The 22177-nt window shown below is 39.7% G+C and overlaps 1 protein-coding gene and 1 pseudogene across 14 annotated transcripts in view; one reads left to right on the top strand and one right to left on the bottom strand.

Moving 5' to 3' along the window:
* Positions 1-22177, bottom strand: part of map2k5 (mitogen-activated protein kinase kinase 5) — a 235386-nt gene that overhangs the window by 98081 nt on the left and 115128 nt on the right. For 11 of the 14 annotated variants that reach the window (XR_010330020.1, XR_010330021.1, XM_064335646.1 and 8 more), the window contains 2 exons: positions 21807-21836; positions 9705-9731 (listed from right to left, as the gene is read on the bottom strand). Coding sequence is in view for 12 of the 14 variants with exons in the window: in XM_064335646.1 (XP_064191716.1) it covers positions 9705-9731; positions 21807-21836 (57 nt within the window). In the remaining 2 variants the exon portion in view is untranslated. The remainder of the gene's footprint in view (positions 1-9704; positions 9732-21806; positions 21837-22177) is intronic. The other 3 variants (XM_064335647.1, XM_064335655.1, XM_064335656.1) reach the window with 1 other exon arrangement.
* On the top strand, positions 15100-16406 carry LOC135254988 (uncharacterized; annotated as a pseudogene).

Below are 22177 nucleotides of genomic sequence, written 5' to 3'. Positions count from 1 at the left end.
CTAATCCATACTGCCGTATTTTTTTTATTTAGTTTTCTCCAGCTTGACATCTTTAAACAGAAATCAAACCCGGCTCTGCTCCACCTATACCCTGGGGTTAATGCCCCCCCCCACTTCACTGTTATTGTAACGCTAGCAGACACTGGAAAAAAACAGTATGCCCTATTTTTATACAGTCTCTGAGTACGCCGCTCACACACAAGTGAGTTGAAGAGCGAGTCTGTTGCGTTAGCTCCGCCTACCCTCTCTGGCGAACCAACCACTTATGGGTGATGGAAAACGCGTCACTAACTGTGCGCCACTTGTGATGTTCTCCCGGGAATGTCGCCACAGACACCCAGTTCTTTAATCATAAATTATAATAACAACAATAAAAATAATAATAATAATATAAATTAATATAATAATAGGCTCAATCACCATTGTGTTACCTAATTCAGTGATAGATAGTGACTTAACAGACATTTATTTAAATGAAAATCTTTGAGATTATTACTTTAAGTGATAAGCTTATGTTAAATAATTTTAAAAAAAACCTTTTGGCCACATTTTAGGCTTATCTTATAGGCTTATGTTCAATGATAAAAAGAAATGTATTTGGAAAAAATGATTGGAAATAAAACAATTTATTGATTTCTAATGCCTCTTTTGATATTTCTATTCAATGCTTTACTCATGTGCCACAATAATGTAATGTTTTTGAGTTGAAATATCTTCATTTGGGGACTTTTCCAAGCAAATATTAATATATGCGATTAATTTGATTAATTAATCAGCATATCATGTAATTAATTTGATTAAAAATGTTAATCGATTGACAGCCCTAATTCAGATTGAATTTTGTTATCATTTCTGAAAATGGGATTATGGTATTGTCCTTCACAATTTGACCTACTTGGTGTATGTTATATCCTTGCATAGGTATGTTGATCAACGGGTTACCGCCTGCTGAAGGAAGCGGATTTTTCCATAGTGGACATGAAGGGAGAGAAGTACCCATGGTACCTAACCTCCTGTATATAATTTTAACCACACTAACAGAGAATTGTATCAATGGATTATTCAACCTTGCAATTGGTTTGGGACAATACCATAAAGATGCTAGAAAAATATTTGTTATGCTCTGTGATTATCTGTCCCTCCAGCCAATCCCAGTTTGCTTTTGAAGTTGTACCTCCATAACCCCATTCAATGGGGAATCTGGCATTGCATGAAAGGTAACAGAGATACAAGTCAGGCACACCCAATCTTTACTCCTCGGCATAGACAACGTCTTATGATTTATTCCAGGTTTTTTATCTTTCCATAGAAATTGAGAAAATATAGTATTTATTTCTTTAAACCAAACCAATTGAGAGATTTAAAGGGGAATGTAGGATATGATGTAAGCCAATCTTGGGAGGACATTCATTTTTAATATATCTACCCTTCCCCACAAAGGTTGAGTTGTCCATCTTCTCAAATCATCTCTAATGGTTCTTAGTAAACCTGGACCATTGAATTCGAAAATCTTGTTTATTGGTGTTCTGATATTTATGCCTAAGTATTTCTTTCCTTCAGGTTTCCAGACAAAAGGGGCAGAGCCTAAATGAACAGAACAAGTAAAATAATTTAGCGGGATGGCTTCACTTTTATTCCAATATATTTTATATCCTGAAAATAAGCTAAATGATTTGATTATCTCTAACACCTTGGGCATAGAGGTAAGTGGATCAGATAATGTCAATAGAATATCAGCGTATAAATTAATTTTGAACTGATGTCCGTCCACTGAGATACCCATTATTTCTGGATTTTCACGAATAGCACAGGCTAAGGGCTCAAGGGCTAAAATAAATATTAAAGGGGATATTGGGCACCCCTGCCGTGTCCCCCGATATAGATGGAAAGGGTCAGAAAGAATGTTGTTGCTTCTGACTGAGGAGACTGGTTCATGGTAGAGTGCTCTAAATCATTTTATACAGACGGGACCAAATCCAAATTTTGATAAATATTAAATAAATATGGCCATTCTATCCTGTCAAAGGCTTTCTTGGCGTCCAGCGATATTGCAATCACTGGTCGCCGGAGAGAGCTAGCACTAAACATTACCTGAGACAGCCTCCTCATGTTAACTGACTGACGCCCAGCTACGAATCCCACCTGGTCCAGATTCACTAGAGATGGAATAACTTTCTCCAGACAAAGAGCAAGGACTTTTGCAAACACTTTATAATCGTTGTTTAGGAGACTTAAAGGTCGGAAATTGCTCATTAACTGGTGGTCTTTCTTGGGTTTTGGAAGAAGACATATTGTGGCGGTACGCATTGTCAATGGCATTGACTGATTTTCTATTATGTCATTGTACAACTTAACCAACAATGGAGACAACACATCCAGAAAACCTTTTATAAAATTCGATAGTGAAACCGTCACCTCCAGAGGTCTTACCAGATGAAAGAGATTTTATAGCAAACTATTTCGTTAGGTATAATGGGAGTCTCCAACTCATCTTTCTGAGTTACATTTAATACAGGAAGTGGGACATTTTTCAAGAAATGATCCAAGCTATGATCTTGTACTGTGCACTCAGCTTGATATAAATTGGAATAAAAATCTTTGAATGCATGGTTAATTAACTTTTGATCATTTATAATGATACCTTTAGAATCTCTTTGAATTGACCGTTTTCTCTCCAGCTGTTTAAGATGAAGAGCAAGCATCTTTCCTATTTTGTCACCACACTCAAAGTGTTTCCTACGGAGTCGATAAAGAGAAAAGGCAGTCTCTTCATGTAGTATTGCTTACAAGTCAGCCCTTACTGTGAGTAGAGCTTTCTGAAGTAGCTGATTTTTAGGACCCTGCATATGTTGCACCTCCATTGTTTCTAGTTCCGTTAGTAAATTATTTTTCTTTTCAATAGCTTTCCTGCGCTTGGCTGATACATGACTGATTATCCAACCTCGGCAGGTGGCCTCAAAGGCCTCCCATACAGTTTGAGGAAACAGAGTCTACATTTATAGTTATAAATTTGTCTATTTTCTTTTCAATAAGGGAGATAAAAGTATCATCTTTTAACAGTGAATTATTGAATCTCCATTGTTTAGATTTGTTTTCGTCAGCAATTAGGCTAAAAGTAATTGACTGGGGGGCATGATCTGATATAACTATACTATGTATTTCAGCATTAATTACATTTTCAATAAGAGAGCTGGATGTTAAGAGGTAGTCAATTCTACAATAAGAGTTGTGCACCTTGGAATAGAATGTATATTCACGGGAGTGAGGATTCAGTAACCGCCATACATCAGCCAATACCAGTGATTCTAACAACTCTTTAAAGGCGCTTGGTAGTGTTCTGTTTATTGGAAGAGGGTGGCCTGAGCGGTCTACTGAGGCATCTTTAAGTAGATTAAAATCACCACCCAACAGAATAGGGCTGTCAGCATACTGTGCCAAGAGGGTGCCAAGAGGACACAGAAAAGATGCTTAGGGAGAATTTGGTGCATAAATATTAACTAGTGTGCATTTTTCATTCTGCAATGTACCATGTAACACCAAATATCGACCTTCCTTATCACTAAACAAATCAATTAGATTAAAGGATATTTTCTTAGATATCAAAATACTAACACCTCTAGTGCCTCTAGATTTTGGGGTGGAGAACATTTGGCCCACCCATCTTTGCTTTAATTTGAGTGATTCTTCCATATTCAAATGGGTCTCCTGTAACGTGGCTATGTCAATATCAAGATTTTATATCTTTTGACAATGTTCTGAATTCCATTTACATTCCATTTACATGGGCTCCCGCCCACACGCATACAAAAATGCAAGCATTAGCTCAATTTATCAGCTGACAGACAACATAAATTATGTACTTTCCAGAACCCTGGATACTATCGCACCTCTTATGAAGAGGAAAGTCCGCTATAAGAAATTAGCACCCAGGTACAATGACCCTACTCGTGCTCTCAAACAATCTTCATGCCAACTTGAGCACAAATGGCATTCTACTAAATTACAGGTATTCCTCCAGGACTGGAAAGACAGTCTACTAACTTATAAACATGCCCTCTAAATGATTTACTACTTCTTTATATTCCCTCACGAATGCTCCATTCGCAGGGTGCAGGCCTCCTTGTTATTCCTAGAATAGCTAAAAGTACCATAGGTGGTAGAGCCTTCTCCAATTGTGCTACCCTCCTGTGGAACAAGTTGCCTGCCCATGTTCGGGGCGCAAACACTATCACTTTATTTAAAGCTAGGCTCAAAACGTATCTTTTTAGTCTCTCCTATATTTGAGGGGCAGGAGTGGGTGGCGGGCATAGTTATAGAGTCTCTGGTGGACTGAGCGGTTAGTGCTGTCACTGGATCATCATTGGCAGTGTTGTGTTAACCCTCTGGGGTCGAGAGCTCCGCCGGCGGAGCTCGACAAGATGAAATTAACTTTTGTTTCTATTTGGATGATTAACTTCACGTGCTGTTATCATACAGACGCAACAAAAACATTAACAATAACAATAATAATAACAATAACAATAACAAACTTCACAGGATGAAGTAATCCAAATTGCAGACCGGTGGTCTTCACTTTTTGTCAATGATATCCTTGTAGGCAGCGCTTTGTTTTTGAACCTCCATTGCCAAATCCTGTCGAACGAAGAAGCGCTGGCCCTCCCAAAGCAACGTCTGCTTCTTTCTAGAGGCCTGTAAGATGATCTGTCTGTCGCCCCACCAAAGCAGGTGCACGATGATGGTTTGAGGGGGTTCTCCGGGGTTCGATTTGGGTCTGAGGGTCCGATGAGCCCGGTCGATCTCGGGGAGCGGGTCGCTATCTTCTAAATCCAGAATATATCGGAGGATTTTGTTTAGCGCCTTCCTTCAGCCCGGTGAGTCTGATGTTATTCCTTCTTCCTCTGCTCTCGAGATCAATAAGCCGTTCATGCAAAAGTTTCACGACCTTGGACAGTTGTTTTACCGTCGCACCGTCGGTGTTGGCTTGGTCTTCTAGGGAACTTATGTGTTTCTCAGCATTAGAGATTCTGTTAAGTGCCTTTACTCATTGTCTGGATAGACTTCTGGAGAGTATCAAATTTATTCTCAAATCCCTTTTTGATATCCTGTTTCTCCGAACACAGACACTGAGCCCATCGCAGCGTTTCATCTTGGATGTCTTCTGATGATTCCATTGTGTGAGCATTGTGTGAGCAGACTTGTGGTCTTTTTTCTTCTGGGACTTTGCTGTCTGCCTGGTTTTACGTTCTTGGGTAGACATTTGTTTAATGCCGACTTCAGACAGCGGAGTTTGAGTAATTAATCAGGAAAAATATCTATTTAACAGGTTATTTTGGACGAACAAATTTCGGTCTGATGAGTAGCAATCACCTAGCACGCCATGTTCACCTGTCATGTCACGTGATCCTATCTACTGATATCTCCGGTTGGTTCAACAGTTTTGAAGTGGCCAAATCTCTGGGTGGTACAAATTATCACACACTTACTGGTGTGGGACAGGCGAAGTGATTATTAGTGAAAACTATTGTTCTAGGAGACCAGTCTGTTTTACCCCAAACCCTTACTCTTTGACCTATATGGGACAAGTTCTTTTACAGACCCTGCATATTCCTAATTTTCACTTAAGAGTCACATATATGGTCAGTGAGCATAGATTATGAAATAGACAAATTGGAAAATCTAAGTGATAGCATTAGGGCCCATGAAATGGGAACTTTGAACTTTGCATGTAAATGTTAATGCTAAGGTTGAAATCATAAAGCTGAAAAAAGTGTCCATAGTGCAAAAGGTCTTGTAAAAGAGGTCCAGAAAAGATTCACTGTTATTAAAGTGTTCCAAGCAGGTCAAGCTATTGCTGGGACTGGAATTTCATTCAAATTTATTTTCTCAAATTGTTTTGCCACTTTCTATTGTCACTCTGATTATAGCTTTTTTTTTTTTTACATATACATTTTTTATATTATACATTTAGGAGAATGGTTGTAGATTATATGCATATTTAGTATGTAAGTTAATGATCAGAAAAATTTAAGCCTTGTGGTGCCTGACTTTTATAGTCATGTTATTTTTTTGTGTTCGTTCAAATGACATTCATCAATACACCTCCAAAACAGATTACTGAAGGAAAACAAACAATTTCCCTGCCGAAGAACTGAGAGGGGTATCTTTGAGAATGCTAGCATTCACAGAGATACTAATCAAACCTGTGAGGCAGACTAACCTTATCCCAATTCCCCTTCCCCTTTTCTTAAAGTATCTAATTGTATTTTAAGAAAGTATGTCTGATATCTCAGAATTTTGTTTCAAGAGGTGGGAGTGCTGGGTTGTGATTAAAAAACTGACCCACTGAAAATGTTATACAAGCAATTATATAAAATATCATATAGACTTGATAAACGTACTTCTGAAAATTTACTGTTAAAAGTCTATATATCTAAGTGTATGCTGTTGCACCTCATGCCATGTTCCAGTTGGAATGTAAGCCAGAGGAGATTCTCCAGCTGTAGTATAAATAAAAGTGCTTTAGGAGATTAAAGGACCTCTAGGCCCTGTCAGATACGGAGTGCTTAAATTATAGCCTTAGAGAGGGAAATGGTGAATAAGAATGTGGCTCGGCCTCCCTGTCACAAGCAATAAAAAGCAATGGTGATTTCAAATCCACTGATACCCTAATCTAGGCAGACAATCTATGGGTCTCACCTCCTCAGAAGAGACAAACCAAAGGACACAGGATGTCATATTGAGGGTCGGAGACCCAGCATGGCTACATGCCTAACATTTCCCTTTCCCAATTCCTCTTTAAGTTTGAATGCAATCTTTAGGTAGGCCAGTCCTTGTCATAAATGAGTCTGACCCTCCTTTCCTTCTCTCCTACACCTTAACTCAGCATCGCCCAATAAGGGCAAACATCCTCAAGCCATGCTGGGTAAGGTATTTAAGATGGCCACAGGAAAAAGTTGTGTTGTGTTGGTTTCGGGGCCTTGAAGAAGAGTTTTTCTCTTTTTATTTTGGTGGTGGTTCCTTGGTTGTGTTTTTTTAGCTGGTTTTCTTTCATCCCGTTGCGCTTAAACTGGAAGTGGGTGATACTTTCGCAAGGTTGGCTTATCCATCTCTCACTCTCTTTTCTGGTATTTATAGATTAATTGTTTAATGTTTTGTGTAATGTCTTCTGTTATGTAATTTAGAAGTAGTGTGCCTGCATTCAATAAAGAATGTATGATTTCAATTAATTTAGCTAATTGATTGCTTCATATTGAATTCAATTATTTAATCTTGAAACCTTATATACAGCTTGTTTTGACGTGTTTGTTGATTACACCAGTGCACTGACCTATCAATGAATTTGGTGATTTAATTGATAATTGTCATTTTCAATAATAATAATAATAATAATAATAATAATTATTATTATTAAATAAAAAAAAATATATTTTACATATAGGTTAATAAGGGGTATTAGCACGCAATATCGCTTGTGTTCAGTATTCAGAGTGCTGAAAATTTTAACATGGCCACTGACTGTTGGAACCACTGGATTCAGAAAATAAACATATTTTAATGAATCCTTGCTTGTCCCACAGCCCGCATAGTCAAGTCTTGGTATGGGCTCCCTGATCCTAATTTATGATTGGCTAGTAAATGAAATCTTTGCATAGGCTGGAACAACAGTTCTTTGTCTCCGAAAACTATATAAACTCATGTATTGGACTTCATACTTTTGAAGATCGTACTTGTACCTCTTCCCGACCAGTCATCCTATTGAATTATAAAAAGGAACTCCCGACTCTGTCATTTATCTTCACCATCATTTTTGTTAAGAAATTCCAACAATTTGTTTGAGTTTTCTTTCATTCAGAATTAGAACATTGCCTATATGATAAGTATGGGTCAGTTTCATTTCCTATTAAACTTGTGGCTAAGTAGCTTAAATGCTACATTCTATAACTAAGAAATAATCATAATAATATCTTTTGTTTCACTGAACAAAATAAAACCAATGCCAGTGAAGTAAACTGACTCTGTGTTGCGGAGATGAAAGAAAGAAAAATGATAAACGCAGAGTCCATTATTAATTCACAATGGTATGGCTTAACTGAACTGAGCGGGATTGGATGAGTGGTGGTTTCATCATGTTTTAAATACTTTAATTTCCATTATTTGTCTTCTGGTTCCAAATCAGCACAGGTATGACTTGCTTTACTTACTCATAGACATTGCTAAGCGAGTAAACAGCAAGTCTGTCCACATGCAACACAGTTGTCACATCTTGATATAGAATGTAAATACCACATACATACGGAAGGGTATAGAAGAGGTAAAACCACCTCCTATATACCCTTCTATATGTATATTCTCACACACGATTAGTACACTACATGTCCAAAATATGTAGAAACCTGACATCCAACATCTCATCCAAAATTATGGGCATTAATATGAAGTTGGTCCCATATTTGTTGCCATAATAACCTCCACTCTTCTGGAAAGGCTTTATTCTAGATGTTGGAGCATTGGTGCACGGATTTGCATCCATTCAGCCAGAAGAGCATTAATGAGGTCGGGCACTGTGGCTCTGTGCGCAGGCCAGTCAAGTTCTTCTACACCATTCTTGGCAAAACCATTGACAACGAGTGGTAATCATATTCTGTGAGCATCAGCAAACATAATTTGTTTTATGTAGAAAAATACAGGACAAAGCAATACATCAAGCTATAAGATTTCCACCGGTATGATACAGTATGTTAGACTACTCAATTATGTCAGTATGATAATACATATAGGAATGTGTAATGATTATTGCGTGTTTCACTGAATGCTAATTATTTCTACATTTTTGTTTTTTATTGATATTAGGTTTATTACATTTATGCCAAAAAGAGAGATCATTGTAAAATACTGAATTAATCATCAAACTCTGTCTCTGTCCATGATTTGTGCCAGAACTGTTGCTATCATTTTAACTACAGTCAATTAAAATTAAAAATTGTTCAAGTTGCATTATTGTCATTCTTCTCATTACAGACGGATGTAAGAAAAAAAAAATACAGGTCCACAATGCAGTATAAGAACAGCCATAAACAATTAACAATAATTTGTTCAAAAAGAACAAATTGTTCATGAACGACACACCACTAGTGCTCACACCACATTTTGGTTAGTCATAGTGCAAACACTTGTAGTTGCATCAAAATAGCAATACACTCATTTAAAGACCAACCCCCCCCACTTTGGCACAGGGTCATTTGCTATTTTAACAGCGGAGGCACTAGATGGGAAAATGACAGCTGCTAACTAGCACAACTGCATTTTGGTTACTGAGATAGAGCCCCTGGTGTCAGCCCCCACCAAACAAGTCCCAGGCATTAAAAAAATGTTCAGCACTCAATAAATTCTGGACTGGCTATGGCCCCTGCTTAGCCAGTCTTCACAGGGGGGACAGCAGCCTAAGTCCACTGAGTGCTTGTGGAGAGGAGCAAACAATGGAGCATATCATTGAAGCCAGTCCTCTCCAAAAACTAAGAGGACTAGTCACTCTCCATACAGGAGAATAGGTGGCAACTGCTTTGCTTAAGCACTTCGCATTCGCTAAACAAATAAATAGCACTGTTAGTTAAGTGCTTACTGCTTGTTGATTTTTTATTGATAAAATGCAGTTTAAGCTCTGCAGCCCCCCCTTCCCTTCCAGGCAGAGCATAGAGATCCCTCACCATTAAAGACCCTTGGTTCTTCTGAATCTGCAAAGAACAGAAAATGTATTAGTGTTTCATAATCGACAACACTCTCAACAGATTACATTAAACAGACTGTTATTACAGAACTATATTCCGAATAAAACATTTCTAACATAACACACACTGTCTCTTATCCAGCAGGATGCCATGACATAATTACATTTTCTTTTAAAATTGAATTATTTGGGAGCTGACAAGAAATCATCTTTCATAATCTTATTTTACCTCCTGGCTATGAATTTATTTATTTGATATCTACATATAGGAGGGGTGAAATGTGGCCATAGAGTACATTGTTGTGTAAATTATTGTGGCCTAAATCACTTTCATTAGGAAAAATATATTACACCCTTACATGTGCAGATTTAAAGAAATTAGCCTACAGACAAATTATCACTCAACAGAGGCCCTAAAGGGACATGGGTAAGAAAAAAAAGAAAATCCTCGCAAAACTTTTGCATTCCCTCACAAAATCTTTGAAAAGATCTTGCAAAGAAATATATATATATATAACGGCACATATGTACTTCCGGCTCATTGTCACAGTGGCATCGTAAACATGGAGGCACAGCTGCTTATGTTTTGCTTTGAACTTGCCTTTAACCACTTAGCGCAAACCCCCTAGTGGCACGCCGGCATGCCTAGATTGTTCAACTCAGACATTCATTGCTCCTGCAACCAAAATATGAGTTGAAAACACAAACTCAGTGTTCTAGCTTCATTAGTAGATGATTCAGGACAACTATGCCGAATATGGAGTTTCGGAGTTTCGCTCTGGTCATTCATTTAACAAGCACCCCCTCCCTGCCGTTTGTGGTATGGGAAAACAGGGATTGAATCACCTCAGTGAGCTTAGCACTAAACTTTTAACACCCAAAGCAAAAGCTGCAGGACTGTTCTGTTGTGTCATTTTAAAAAATCTTTTAGCTTCCAGTACAAATTGGTTATTTACTCATAATAATGTGTGGCCACAAACTCCGACCCAAGCCACATTACACTGTTGTTAATGTTGTTTTAATATAGAAAGTAGATTATGCCATTCAATTAAATTTTATCTGGATAGCCCTTTTTACTGTCACAAAGGTGCTTCACAGAGTAGACTATCAGTTCAAGTTTCAAAGGATTTTTTTTTTTTAACACGAGTATTGTCAAAATCGAAACAATCCCTAGTAATGAAACAGTATTATGTGAGGTTTGCATGTGAAATGATAGAGAATACCTTTCATAAATATAACTAAGACAATACAGCTGTAAAAGCAGTAGTTTTAATTATGTTTGGCAATTGTTAGTTAGCTAGCAAGCTACCTGGCTTCCACGCAAAACATGGTGACCATAATGTGCACTTTTTAATATGTCCATTTTGCCTGTACTTTTGAGTATCCTGCAATTAGCGACTTTGATCTGAGATGTACTTTGAGGAGAGGTTACAGACTTGTGTAGGGCCACCAAAATCCTAGGGCCAGCCCTGTGATGATGTAATCGCCAGGAGAAAAAGGTAGAAAAAAAAAAAATCACAAAATGGGCTTTATTTTGTGGACCTGAGAAGCTATTTGTGAATTCTGTCTGTTTACATGAGGTCAGAAGGTACAGAAGTTGATGTTCTCAAGGGATGGGAGCCATTTTGGTCATTTCTGTAGGAAATGCTAGAAAGTGCCAAACTCTCAGTATTGTATAGGTATGGGCAGAGATGGGCAAAGATACATCAAAATGTATCTTGTTACAAAATACAAAATACCCCTCAACTAACTGTATCAAAATAAAATATAAAATACTGGAGCCAGAAAATGTATCAAGATAAAATACATGTATTTTCAAAATACAGGAAAATACATTTGTAACATTGGGTATTCTGAATTTGTAAAAAATGGAAGAACATTCAGATTTTTATAATGTACACAAGGCTCTGGTGAGAGTTTGCACCATACAGGAAGGAAGAACAGGAAGTAGAATGCTACTGTATATGCATATGCCTGTACTGTATATGTACATATTTTACCCAGGCATAAACACACTTGCACACATATCCACGCATGCACACATGGTGATACAGCATAACTACTAGGCTAATGTTGTTCAAGGGAAGCTAGCCACTATTCATTTTAAGTGGCTCTCATCAACTGAGCAACAACTAAGTTAGGGAGTGCAAAGAATTAGATGGTCAGACATCTCTTGATAAGGTTATCATGAACATAAAATGTGTACAAGCTCCCAATCTCCCTCTTCCCATTAGCAACCAAACTGACAAGCTAACTTGCTAACCACTAGCTATGCAACAGCCTACAGAGCTCCAGACAAACTTTTTACATTGGTGCACCTAACTTTTTCATTTTTCACCTTTCACCAATTTCACCTAATTTAGGTGCACCCAAAACATTGCAGCTCATTTGTGTCACTACAATCAGCAAAATACAAAATACTCAAAAGTAGTTGAAATACGTATTTCAAATACAAGTAACAGAAATACTGCCCATCTCGGGGTATGGGGAAATGCTGCCCCAGCAAGCATTACTTGGTGGGATGGCATACCTGCCATCCCAAAACTGATCTTTATTGAACTGATCATAGTGCTTAGCCCTGCTTCCAACAACATAGCAACTTTATGAAAATTGAAACTTGAAAATTTGTCAAGTTTTCAGATAAGACAGTCCCTGTCTGCATCCACACACCCTCACTTCACACCTCACCAAATTAAAGTAGCCAGGTTGGCCCCTCTCTCTCAACCACGCCGCCTCCCTCATATAATAACTTAAAATTGCAGACTTTTCTTTAGATAATCAGAGTAAGGAGGAAGAAAGTAGTTCACCTGACATTTTTACATTTTCATCCCTGGCTTTTTGGAATATTCGGCTTTCTTTGGACTTTGATCTTGGTTTCATATGGGACTATTTTGGGAGAAAGCTGTGGTTTGGTATTTTATTTCATTAATTTCTTGTGACTGTAATCAGTCTGCAACATTCATATATTTTTTAGTTGAACCTCTTTTTTTTTTTTTTAGATCAGACATGAATATTTGTTGTAACTGAATACATTTCTAAATTTTAATCTGGTTGTAAGTTGTTAATACATTTGATAAAAGTTGATCCAACAGGTTGCTCTGCTTATCAACAAATTGGGCAACTAATAATTGATATCTTTGATAAAAATTAAATTAAATCAACTAAATTTATTTTGCATATTGAATAAGTAACTGTTGATGCAGTTGTGTTGGGTATTCAGAGTGCTGGACATGAAACAAGCGTGTTAGCAGTTAAAACTGCTAAATAAAAAAATTAAATGGTTTTTAATGGTTTCAAATCTTTAGATAAAATGCAACATTCCACAAAGGGCAGCTGAGTAAACACAAGACACATTTCCAAAATGATTTGCTAATTAGGGCTTGTAGTCTGGCTTGGAGCGACGCTAGCGTCGCTCCCTCCCAGTTTGTGTCATTGTGTCCTCACTGCTATGCTATGTGCCCATCCCATCCCAACCTGTTCTCTCCCCTTCAGAACTCGCTTCTGCAGGCGAGGCCCCCCGCGGCGACGTAACCCCTCCAACCTTCGCTATCCCTCATTGACCCCCTGTGACAACTTCACGGTCGCAGGAGGGCTATGGAACTGCCAGTCTGCTACGCGGAAGGCTGACTTCATTTCAGCCTACGCGTCCCTCCTCTCTTTACATTTCCTTGCCCTCACTGAGACCTGGATCACACCAGGCAACACTGCAACCCCTGCAGCCCTCTCCTCCTCCTTCTCCTTCTCTCACACCCCCGCCCATCTGGCCGTGGTGGGGGCACAGGTTTGCTGATCTCTCCCTCCTGGAAATTCTCTGTTCTCCCCCTCTCTCACCTCTCCATCTCTACCTTTGAATACCACTCTGTCTCAATCACCTATCCTGTTAACTTGTATATTGTAGTTATCTATCGCCCTCCAGGGCCCCTGGGAAACTTCCTTGATGAGCTCGACACCCTGCTGAGCTCCTTCCCAGAGGATGGCACCCCACTGATCCTCCTGGGAGACTTCAACATCCACCTTGATGCCTCCCACTCCGCAGCCTTCCTGCCTCTACTTCACTCATTCGATCTCTCCCTAATGCACTCCCCACCAACACACAAAGCTGGCAATCTCCTAGACCTGGTTATCCTGAGGAATTGCTCCTCTTCCAATCCCACAGTGACCCCTCTGCACCAGTCTGACCACCACTTCATTTCCTTCTCCCTCCCTCTTACTCCCCTCCCTCCCTCCCCTCCATCCACTCCTACTGTCATGGTCCGCCGGAATCTCCGCTCCCTCTCTCCCTCCTCTCTCGCTTCCAGTGTCACTGCTTCACTCCCCACTCTTGAATCCTTCTCCAACCTTCCCACTGACTCTGCATCCTCCACTCTGTCTTCCTCGCTCTCCTCAGCACTTGACTCTCTCTGTCCTCTAGTCTCCAGGCAGGCACGCTCGTCCCCTCCCAGTCCGTGGATGTCTGACCCCCTCCGAACCAACCGGGCCAGCCTACGTGCAGCGGAGAGGAAGTGGAGGAAATCCATGGCTCAATCCGACCTGTCTGCCTACCAGTCTCTACTAGCTACATTTTCTACCGCTGTAACCTCTGCCAAAATTAATTATTATCAAACAAAAATCCATAAATCTGCCTCTAACCCTCATCAGCTGTTCTCCATTTTCTCCTCTCTCCTCAGCACTCCTTCCCCACCTCAGTCCTCCCTCGCTGCAGATGACTTTGCAGTTTTCTTCGATGAGAAAAATTGCAGACATCCGCAGCTCCTTCACGTCCACCACCACCCTTCCCCACTCCCCAGCTCTGTTCCCTCCCCTTGTTTCTCCACTTTCTCTCCCTCACTGACTCTGATGTTTCCCAGCTCCTACTCTCCCACCGCCCTACCACCTGTGCTCTTGACCCCATCCCTTCCTCTCTCCTCCAGACCATCACACCTGACATCCTCCCATATGTCACCTCCCTCGTGAACTCCTCCTTGTCTTCTGGATGTTTCCCCTCCTCTTTCAAGCTGGCCCACGTCACCCCACTGCTGAAAAAGCCCACTCTGGACCCTCTGTCATCCAGAACTACCGTCCTGTCTCCCTTCTCCCTTTCCTATCCAAAACAATTGAACGAGCTGCTTCTAATCAACTCTCCTCTTTTCTCTCCTGAACAACCTCCTAGACCCCTACCAGTCTGGCTTCAGACCTGGCCACTCGACAGAGACCGCACTCCTCTCGGTCAATGAGTCGCTTCACGCCGCACAAGCAGCCTCCCATTCATCTGTCCTGATCCTCCTAGACCTTTCTGCTGCCTTTGACACCGTCAACCATCCCATCCTCCTGTCCTCCCTGGCAGCTATGGGGATCTGTGGCACAGCACTTGACTGGATTGAGTCCTACCTCTCCGGTCGCTCCTTCCAAGTCGCCTGGGCTGGTGCAGTATCAGCACCTCGCCCCCTTGCCACAGGAGTTCCCCAGGGCTCTGTCCTTGGTCCCCTCCTATTCTCCCTGTACACCCAATCTCTTGGTCCTGTAATCTCTGCCCATGGTTGTCCTATCATTGTTATGCCGATGACACCCAACTCTTTCTCTCCTTCCCGCCCTCTGACACTCAGGTCTCTGCTCGCATCTCTGCCTGCCTGAGGGACATCCAGAGCTGGATGGATAACCACCATCTTAAGCTGAACCCAGGCAAGACGGAGATGATCTTCATCCCTGCTCCATCCTCTAACCTTCTTGACTTTTCTATTTCCCTGGGGGACACTGTGGTGTCATCATCACCCACCGCAAAAAACCTTGGAGTGGTGATGGACAACAGACTGTCCCTCTCCCAGAACATCACGGCGGTGAGTCGAACGTGCAGGTTCTTCCTGTACAACATCCGGAGAATCCGCCCCTTCCTCACCACCTACGCAACCCAGCTCCTGGTTCAAGCGATGGTCCTGTCCCGCTTGGACTACTGCAACTCGCTACTGGCTGGTCTGCCAGCATCCGCCATCAGACCCCTGCAGCTCATCCAGAATGCTGCAGCGCGTTGGTCTACAACCTCCCCAGACATTCCCATGTCACCCCCCTGCTCACTGACCTCCACTGGCTGCCTGTTATGGCTCGCATCAAATTTAAGTCCTTGGTGCTTGCATACCAGGCAGCTAAGGGGTCAGCACCAGGGTACATTCAGAGGATCATCAGACCCTACACACCAGCCAGACCTCTCCGTTCTGCCACCTCTGGACGCTTGGCACCTCCCCCTCTTCGCGTCTGCACTTCCCGCTCCCGTCTGCTGTCTGTCCTGGCCCCTCGCTGGTGGAATGACCTCCCCGTGATGGTCAGAACAGCAGAGAATCTCACCACTTTCAAACGCAGACTGAAGACTCATCTCTTCAGGCTGCACCTCTCCCCACCCCTCCCTAGCCTATAGTTCAGCTCATTGTACCTAGCTAGGATAATTTGATTATGTTAGTGTATCTGGTAGGATTGTTTTTGTATGATTAGGTGTGATTCCAGTGCTAGTTTGTACTTTGTACTTGGTAGGATTCTTGCTGCTGAACAAGCTTACTCTACAGGGTTGGAGTCCTGATCGATGTGGTCACTTCTGGCACTACGATCCTTACTTCACTCTAGTGTTTCTTTTGCGCCTCTACATCTTGAAACCTATGCACTTGTTGTACGTCGCTCTGGATAAGAGCGTCTGCTAAATGCCTGTAATGTAATGTAATGTAATTTAATTTATTTAAAGGGAACAGCCCTGTTAAGACTTGTAGGCCTTAATATGGTGTATATACCTTCAATTATATTAATATGTTATTTAAACCACATGAAAATTTTAGTTATTTAAATATTTTTTTAAATCCTTCATCTTGTAGGTCGCCATTGTTATTACCATCGCAATGCACTCTGGGTAATGACATCAAATGGTTGCATGGGTCTCGGTCCATTGCTCTCTTCCATTGAGCGACATATAAAATGTCTTCTGTTCAGTCTTTTCGTTTCAAACCAGAGCGGGACATTACTCAGGAGGAAAGCATCGAGGACAGCCCTCATCAAATAAATCAGAACGATGATGATCGGAGGAGACGAGTGTTGGGCATCGAGGACAGCCTAGAGATCGTGTCTGTGTGGCAACTGCTCGCCTATGCCAACAGAGATGGAAAAGTTGCCTTAGTAAAGATCTGTGCTTTCCAGCAGCAACTGTTCAAAGTCACTTTATCATATGGGTCAAACTATGATTTTTGGTGAAACTGAAATCACCACATCCACATTAATGTCATCATCCACATTAATTTAATTGATGTAATGTTATTGTACATATACGACGTGGATCAATAACAACATAAGGATATGAGCTTAAACCGGTGATAATACCTCCTTTAAATGCATAGATTAATCCCTAAATGATAATATGTGCTCATACACTAAGATGTTTATTAAATCCACCCTCTTCACAGATAACCCGTGTAACACATCACACACAAATAATTCTGTGGTATTGTATTAATATTTTTCACTATTAATAACCACAACTGCTGAACAAAACAATGGAGTTCACCTCCAGTGCAACAATTTACGTCATCTACCCAAAGTGCGCTGTAAAATAATGGCATAGGTCAACATTTCAAATAAGGGTTGGGGTTAAAAAAAACTGAAATCTTTTGTATGGTTTTTACAATATATTTCCATAGCTGAGGGCATTTACAACATATTAAGCCATACAAGTCTTAACAGGAGGGGTTCCATTTAATGAAAAAAGTTATAAAAACACCCATACTCTCATATTGAACCTTAACATGAAAGTGAAGTAGTCCCCACAAGGTTTCTATAAACATACTGCCAGGATCAAAGGATATTCCAGAAGAGATGAGAAAAAATTTGTTGAAATACACTGAACAAAATTATAAACGCAACACTTTTAATTTTGCAGCCATTTTTAATGCACAATAAATAATACCTCAAATATTTGTTCTATGTGCACAAAGATTTAATTTCTCTCAAATTTCGCCCACAAATTTGTTTATATCACTGTTAGCTAGCATTTCTCCTTTGTCAAGATAATACATTATCTGCACAGGTGTGGCATATCAAGATGCTGATTAAAAGCCATGATCACTACACAGGTTTTCCTTATGATGGGGTCAATAAAAGACCACCCTAAAATGTTGAGTTTTTTGTTGTTCAACGCCATGTCACAGATGCCTCAAGAGTTAAGAGATCATGCAATTAGCATGCTGACTGCAGGAATGTCCTGTAGAGCTGTTGCCAGAGTCATGGGTGTTCATTTCTCCACCAAAAGGTATCAAATGAGCTTCAAACCACCGTGCTGCTGCCAGATATGCAATAGATACTACAATCATTGTTTCTCCTGATTAATGTTCCTGTCGAACTCAATGGAAAAAATATTCAGGAGAAACAATGCTTGTAGTATGTACTGCATATCTGGCAGCAGCACGGTGGTTTGATACCTTGGACCCTTGATGACTTAGAGCCATTTAGCCAAAAAATGTGTTCCATTTTTGTCCGCATAATTTACAGCTGAATCTAGTTCCACCCCCCAATTCCCATAGAGATCCATTCAAATGCAAAGAGTTTTTGTATCGCTTGTAGGACAACCTGAAAATAAGATATCCAGACTCTGATGATGTTGATAGGTCACAGACATCAGGAAGTCATGGCATGCAAATGATATGGAACCAAATACAAAACATGACTCTTATTTGACATTATGTTAATTTGTCTACTGCATAAGTGAATTTCCCTGTTTCTAGCTTTTCCCAAAACAGTTCACTGCAGCAAAAGTAAACAAACAAATGATGGCACAGGAGGGTTTTTTGTTCAGTATATATCAGTCTGGAAAGGGATACAAAGCCATTTCTAAGGCTCTGGGACTCTACTGAACCACATTGAGGCCTGCCAAAATTTCTCCAAGAGCACAGCGACAAGTCATCCAGGAAGACACAAAAGATCCCAGAAGAACATCCAAGGAACTTCAAGCCTCTTTAACCACAGCGAAGGTCAATATTCATGACTACACAATAAAAAAGAGACTGGGAAAAAAAGGGTGGTTTCCGCCTTGCTACGGGAGAAAACCACTGCTAACCAAGGGAAACATCAATTCTCGTCTTATATTTGCAAAAAAAAATACCTGGATGATCCCCAAGCCTTTCAGGATAATGTCTCATGGACACAGGAGTCAGAAGTAAGGTTGGGTACCGAAAACCGGCGCCTTAATGGTCAGCACCGACCGGACCGAATCACTACGCAAGTTTCGGTGCCTTGTTTTGGTGCCACTTTTTAATCCCTCCAGGAAATTGCGATCGCAATAATTAATGCAAATTCAACCAATGAGACATAGTTTTAAAAAATTATACCATGTCATTCTACAGTCAATATCTGGGACAAAATATTGAATAAATATACAACCTTACCATTGGTTTTAAGCATAGAGATGTCCCTTTTGAGACTGAGTGGTTATATATTGTCTTGGACAATCCGTTTGTGAAATATATGCGCATTTGTGATGCCTGGGTACCTTCCAAAATAGCTGTGCATAATACCACACGTGTTGTTTATGGCGTTGTCGCCCTATTTAGTACAGTCTGGCTTGACTGACAATTAATTTATTCAGTAGGTGAGAGTATGAGCTTTCTAAAGATGTATAACATGTATAATTTTGCTTTTGAAATAGCGTTTTATTGGTCAGCATAATCGAAAGTTTTGTTATCATCGCATTCACTTACGCATTCACTCTAAGGTAGCATTAAAACGTCAACGATTTTTCGTAATTTCTTGGAAAATACTATTATTATTGAGGACTTCTGGGCATAGCTAAGCCATATGTTTGCTGATAGACCTATCTGACATCGTTTTCTGGAGAAAAACAGAAGCGGATAGAACTGTCATTGATTTACTGTCTCTGTCTCCATCTACTGAACATAGATAAGATTTAATCATTGCTGTGTAAGTATTACTGCTCAAAATATTTTGGTTATATGCGTTATTTTTGAAATTGAGTGTCTTTAAATAGGTTAGTGGTATTATATAATGTGGATATTTCACACTGTAATGTAAAGTGTTGGTTAGTAGTGTAATAGTTTTTGTGACGCATACAACACTGATGAGGAGTGTTGGAACATTGCCAAAAGGTGATGAACGGTTGAAATTTGTTTTCATATCGTCCCATCCCCATACAAGAAAACATACAAGAGTACAGAGTATAGAAATACATACAAGAGTTAATTATTGCACATTTAGGTACTGTGCAGCATTGTGTGACAATATTTTAGCATTATGTTTAAATCTGATATCAATGTTTCATCTTAAACCTTCATAAGGGGCTCATTTATATGCTTTACAATGGACAAAAAGCACTATATTCCTTTTTGGAGATATTTTGGATTTGTTTCTGGACCCCTAGCTATTTTAGACCACTGTACTGACAGAAAGCATGTAATTACCACTTGAAAATGATGCACAATGAGTTTCTTGAGTAAAAACAGTTGATTTGTATTGAAATACGTGAATTTGTTGTGATTTACAGCAATGCATAATTTAGACATTTTGGGTAGATTTGGAGAGGCTGGGTACACTGCTTAGTTTTTGCTTCATAGATCTTTATTAATTCTACATATCCACCCATAGATTTTATGAACATGTGGTCAAGAATTTTTTGATCCAGGACAAGTATACTTTAACCTGCTGTATATATGCAATCTCCCAGTATTTCATTGCGAACTAAAAATAAATTTTAGATTTTTTGCCTAGACAATCTGCATTTTTGGCACTTTATTTCTTCCAAAATTATGAATATAAAGTAATCTAAGCTAGTATTGTAAATGGTACATTTCTTCTTCTTTATTTTAAAGAAGGTATTGGTTATTTTATGTGCCGCCATGGTATGCCAGTTGCTTGTTACATATTTGACATTGAGCCTTTTTCTTGATGGGGCGACATAGTTCAGGAGGTAAGACCGATTGGCTGGCAGTCGGAGGGTTGCTGGTTCAAACCCCGCCCTGGGCGTGTTGAAGTGTCCTTGAGCAAGACACCTAACCCCTAACTGCTCTGGCGAATGAGAGGCATCAATTGTAAAGCGCTTTGGATAAAAGCGCTATATAAATGCAGTCCATTTACCATTCTTGTCATCGGTAATTTTGAAGTGTTTCCACACTGCCGATTTCTTCGTAGTCGCCATTGTGCTAATGAACACGTGGAGTGAAGCGTTTGCAGAGTGAGTGACGCCCGTTGCGTTTTTTTTTTAGGTTATCTAACCTATCCTCAAATTACAAACAATAATAATAATAATAATAATTTAAAAAAACGAATCACCCGAATCCTGAATTGAGATTCGAATGCCAATATACCGAACAAATTCCAAACCATTCAAATGTTCGGGGCCAGCCATAATATGTTGTACCTGAATATACCAGTCACCTCTGCATAAGCAGACATTTTATATCACTGAGACAACTAAAGATTTATCTGCTGTCACAAAGTCTCAAATTTTGGGAATACTACAGGCACAGAAGGCCCAGACTATCACAATTACTCAAGTGACTGACAAGTATACAGCAGTGAAAAGCATGAAGCTTCAATTCACCATCGAAAGTTAAGGTTATATTATTCATTTTTGCTTGGTTATATGATTAGATTAGATTAGATGCCCATTCCTTGACTAGTTGTTATAAGGCTACCATATTGGCATACTGTTTAACTGACATGATGATAATATCAAGATGCTGTTTTGACATCTTGTAGTTTTTTCCTTGCAACTCAGACCTTTGCAACCCCTCCCCCAAATCACCAATTATTAACATTATTCCCCAATCAATGTAATTTGTGGGCCAAATCTGACTTGTACCTGAGAAAACAACCCAAAACTGACCCCACTACTCAACACCCCCCACCGACACCACCAACCAATAACCCAGTGCAGTGGGCTAATTGTATTCTTTCAGTGTCTCTGTAAAGCACCTTTGTGACAATTCTCTCTAAAAAGGCGTTATACAAAAGAAATTCAGTTGAACTGAAATTAAGAACTACTCATTTCATTTAAATATACTGCACTGCACAGAATCTTGCCACCAGGAGGACACTGCTCTAGTGAAGTGTGTAAATTGAAACTCACCTGGGGGTAGGGGAAGTTTCCCAGTGCTAGCTGTGAATAAAAACAAAAGAAGAGATTATTTACTTTTAAAAAATAAAGGCTCATTAATAAAAAGCTAAAAAACAAAAAAAAAAAAAACAAAGTTGAATTTGAAAGTAACATTATTATTATTATCTTCAACATGGCTCTTTTCTTTTGTGTATGCATCAATATTTACAGTGCCTTAAGACAGCATACCCCCCCCCCAAAAAAAAAAAAAAAAACATTTCACATTTATAATGAAAAATATTTTTATTTAACATCTCTCCAAAAGTGAAAGACTTTGTTTATTGTGGGCCAGCTTTGAATGTTGACATTCTTGTTTTTAAACCATTCTTTCATAGTTTTTGTCA

This window comes from Anguilla rostrata, chromosome 5 (assembly GCF_018555375.3).
Source record: "Anguilla rostrata isolate EN2019 chromosome 5, ASM1855537v3, whole genome shotgun sequence".
NCBI lineage: Eukaryota > Metazoa > Chordata > Actinopteri > Anguilliformes > Anguillidae > Anguilla > Anguilla rostrata.
This window is presented reverse-complemented; position numbering and strand designations above follow the sequence as displayed.